The following is a 1,889-nucleotide window of genomic DNA, read 5'->3' as shown; positions in this document are numbered from 1 at the left end:
ATAAATGTCTATTTCGAATCAATGCAGAAATGGGCATTTCTTGTAATCACCAGATTTTGACCAGAGGCCTTTCATAGACCTAAAAGTCCATAACTATCACTCAATCATGACTTACTTTTTCAAAACGTCTCATCAAGACGTGCGTGCAGTTATTAACATCATGAATTTCAACTTCCAAGAAGAATGAACAGTAATCCCTGCACCTTCTTCACAGAAAAGCCACCACGTGGCCCACTACCTTTGCAAGGTGTAACCAACCAACTCGTAGGTTAACACTATAAAAGCCCATTGTCACTTCCTTTTTCCTTCTTTTACGAAAATCTTCATCTTCAACCTGAGTTCATCTCCAAACCTCTCTGAAATGTTTCTTCTTCTTCAAAACCCTAATCTTTCAAAACCTCAAAAACCCATAACAATGTCTTCTGATAAATAGTAGAAGAAATCAAAGAACATTAAAGGCACTGGATCTTCAGAGTCTTGCTAGAGAAATGAATACCATTTTTTCTCCCCTAATACAGAATGTAAATAGGACTAACAATGATAATGCCCAAACATACCAACAACTGTCAGCGTAGATAGGACGCATATCAGATTTCCTAGGCGCCCCTCTGTCCTCTGTTCGACGCAAACCAAACCAAGTTATAATCCAGGAAGAAGAACCAACTATAAATCAGGTTCGACCACCTAGACCAGCGCCTGACGAAAGGGTCATGGGGGCAAGATTAGAACAACAACCAGTTCGATAGGAAGTCCCTGAAGAACAACCTAGGAGAGTAATGATGGTTAATAGAGACCCGGATACAGACGAAGTAATTCATAGGGTTAGGCAAGAAAACATGATGGAAAATAACTTAACTACTATGATAGATAGAATCATGGCCCAGAATGGTCTGAATACAGGACTTCGACGGCCAAATTATACCTCTCCTTTATCAGAATACGTCCTACAAACTGAATTACCAAGGGATTGTAAAATCCCTAAGTTCACCAAATTCTCAGGGGACACTGGTGAATCCATTATAGAACACATAGCCAGATACATGACTGAGGCAGGGGATTTGGCGAACAGTGAGAACCTAAGAATGAAATATTTCCCCAGTTCTTTAACGAAGAATGCCTTCACGTGGTTTACAACTTTGCCACCAAATTCCATAGATACTTGGTTTCATTTGGAGAGATTATTTCATGAACAATTCTTCATGGGCCAAACTAAGATAAGTCTTAAGGAATTAGCCAGTATTAAAAGAAAATTCACTGAACCTAAAGATGATTATCTGAATAGGTTCCGTTTGTTGAAATCTAGATGCTTTACAGTAGTGCCTGAACATTAATTGGTTGAAATGGCCGCTGGAGGGTTAGACTATTCCATTAGGAAACAGTTAGATACCCAGTATCTAAGAGATATGGCCCAATTAGAAGACAGGGTTCGACAGTTCAAACGTTTAAAAGATGAAAAGGCCAGAGCGAATAAGAGTTATAAGAAAGAAAGGGTTGCTTATGTTGATGTCGAAGATGAGGAGTCTGAAATATCTAATGACCCTTATGGTCTCGAGGATTTCGAAGTAGATTTGGTTGAATTAAAAGAAGCACAACCTTATGCTTGTAAATTACTTACACCTTTGAATGGCAGGAACCCTGTCGAAACTGAAAAGAATGATAGATTTCCTAAAAAGACTTACACATTTGATGTTACCAAATGTGATGAAATCTTCGATTTATTAGTAAAAGATGGCCAAATGATAGTGCGTCCTAATACCAAAATTCCTCTGTTAGAACAACGGAAGAAAAGAGGCTTCTGTAAATATCACAATTTTTTAGGCCATAAAACCTCGCAATGCTTTCTTTTCAGGAATCTTATTCAGAGTGCAATTAAGGATGGCCGCCTCAAG

General features: G+C 38.5%; 1 protein-coding gene across 1 annotated transcript; it reads left to right on the top strand.

The window, feature by feature from the left end:
* The first annotated feature begins 779 nt into the window (after positions 1-779).
* On the top strand, positions 780-1,331 carry LOC127138213 (uncharacterized). The gene has a single exon (XM_051064604.1). It carries the CDS (start codon positions 780-782, stop codon positions 1,329-1,331), a length of 552 nt encoding a protein of 183 aa, XP_050920561.1.
* Positions 1,332-1,889: the final 558 nt, after the last annotated feature.

Source organism: Lathyrus oleraceus, chromosome 4 (genome assembly GCF_024323335.1).
Source record: "Lathyrus oleraceus cultivar Zhongwan6 chromosome 4, CAAS_Psat_ZW6_1.0, whole genome shotgun sequence".
Classification (NCBI taxonomy): Eukaryota; Viridiplantae; Streptophyta; class Magnoliopsida; order Fabales; family Fabaceae; genus Lathyrus; species Lathyrus oleraceus.
This window is presented reverse-complemented; position numbering and strand designations above follow the sequence as displayed.

Bases quoted from the DNA above. Each gene is read 5' to 3' on its own strand.
- LOC127138213 (XM_051064604.1), top strand. From the start codon at position 780: ATGGTTAATAGAGACCCGGATACAGACGAAGTAATTCATAGGGTTAGG.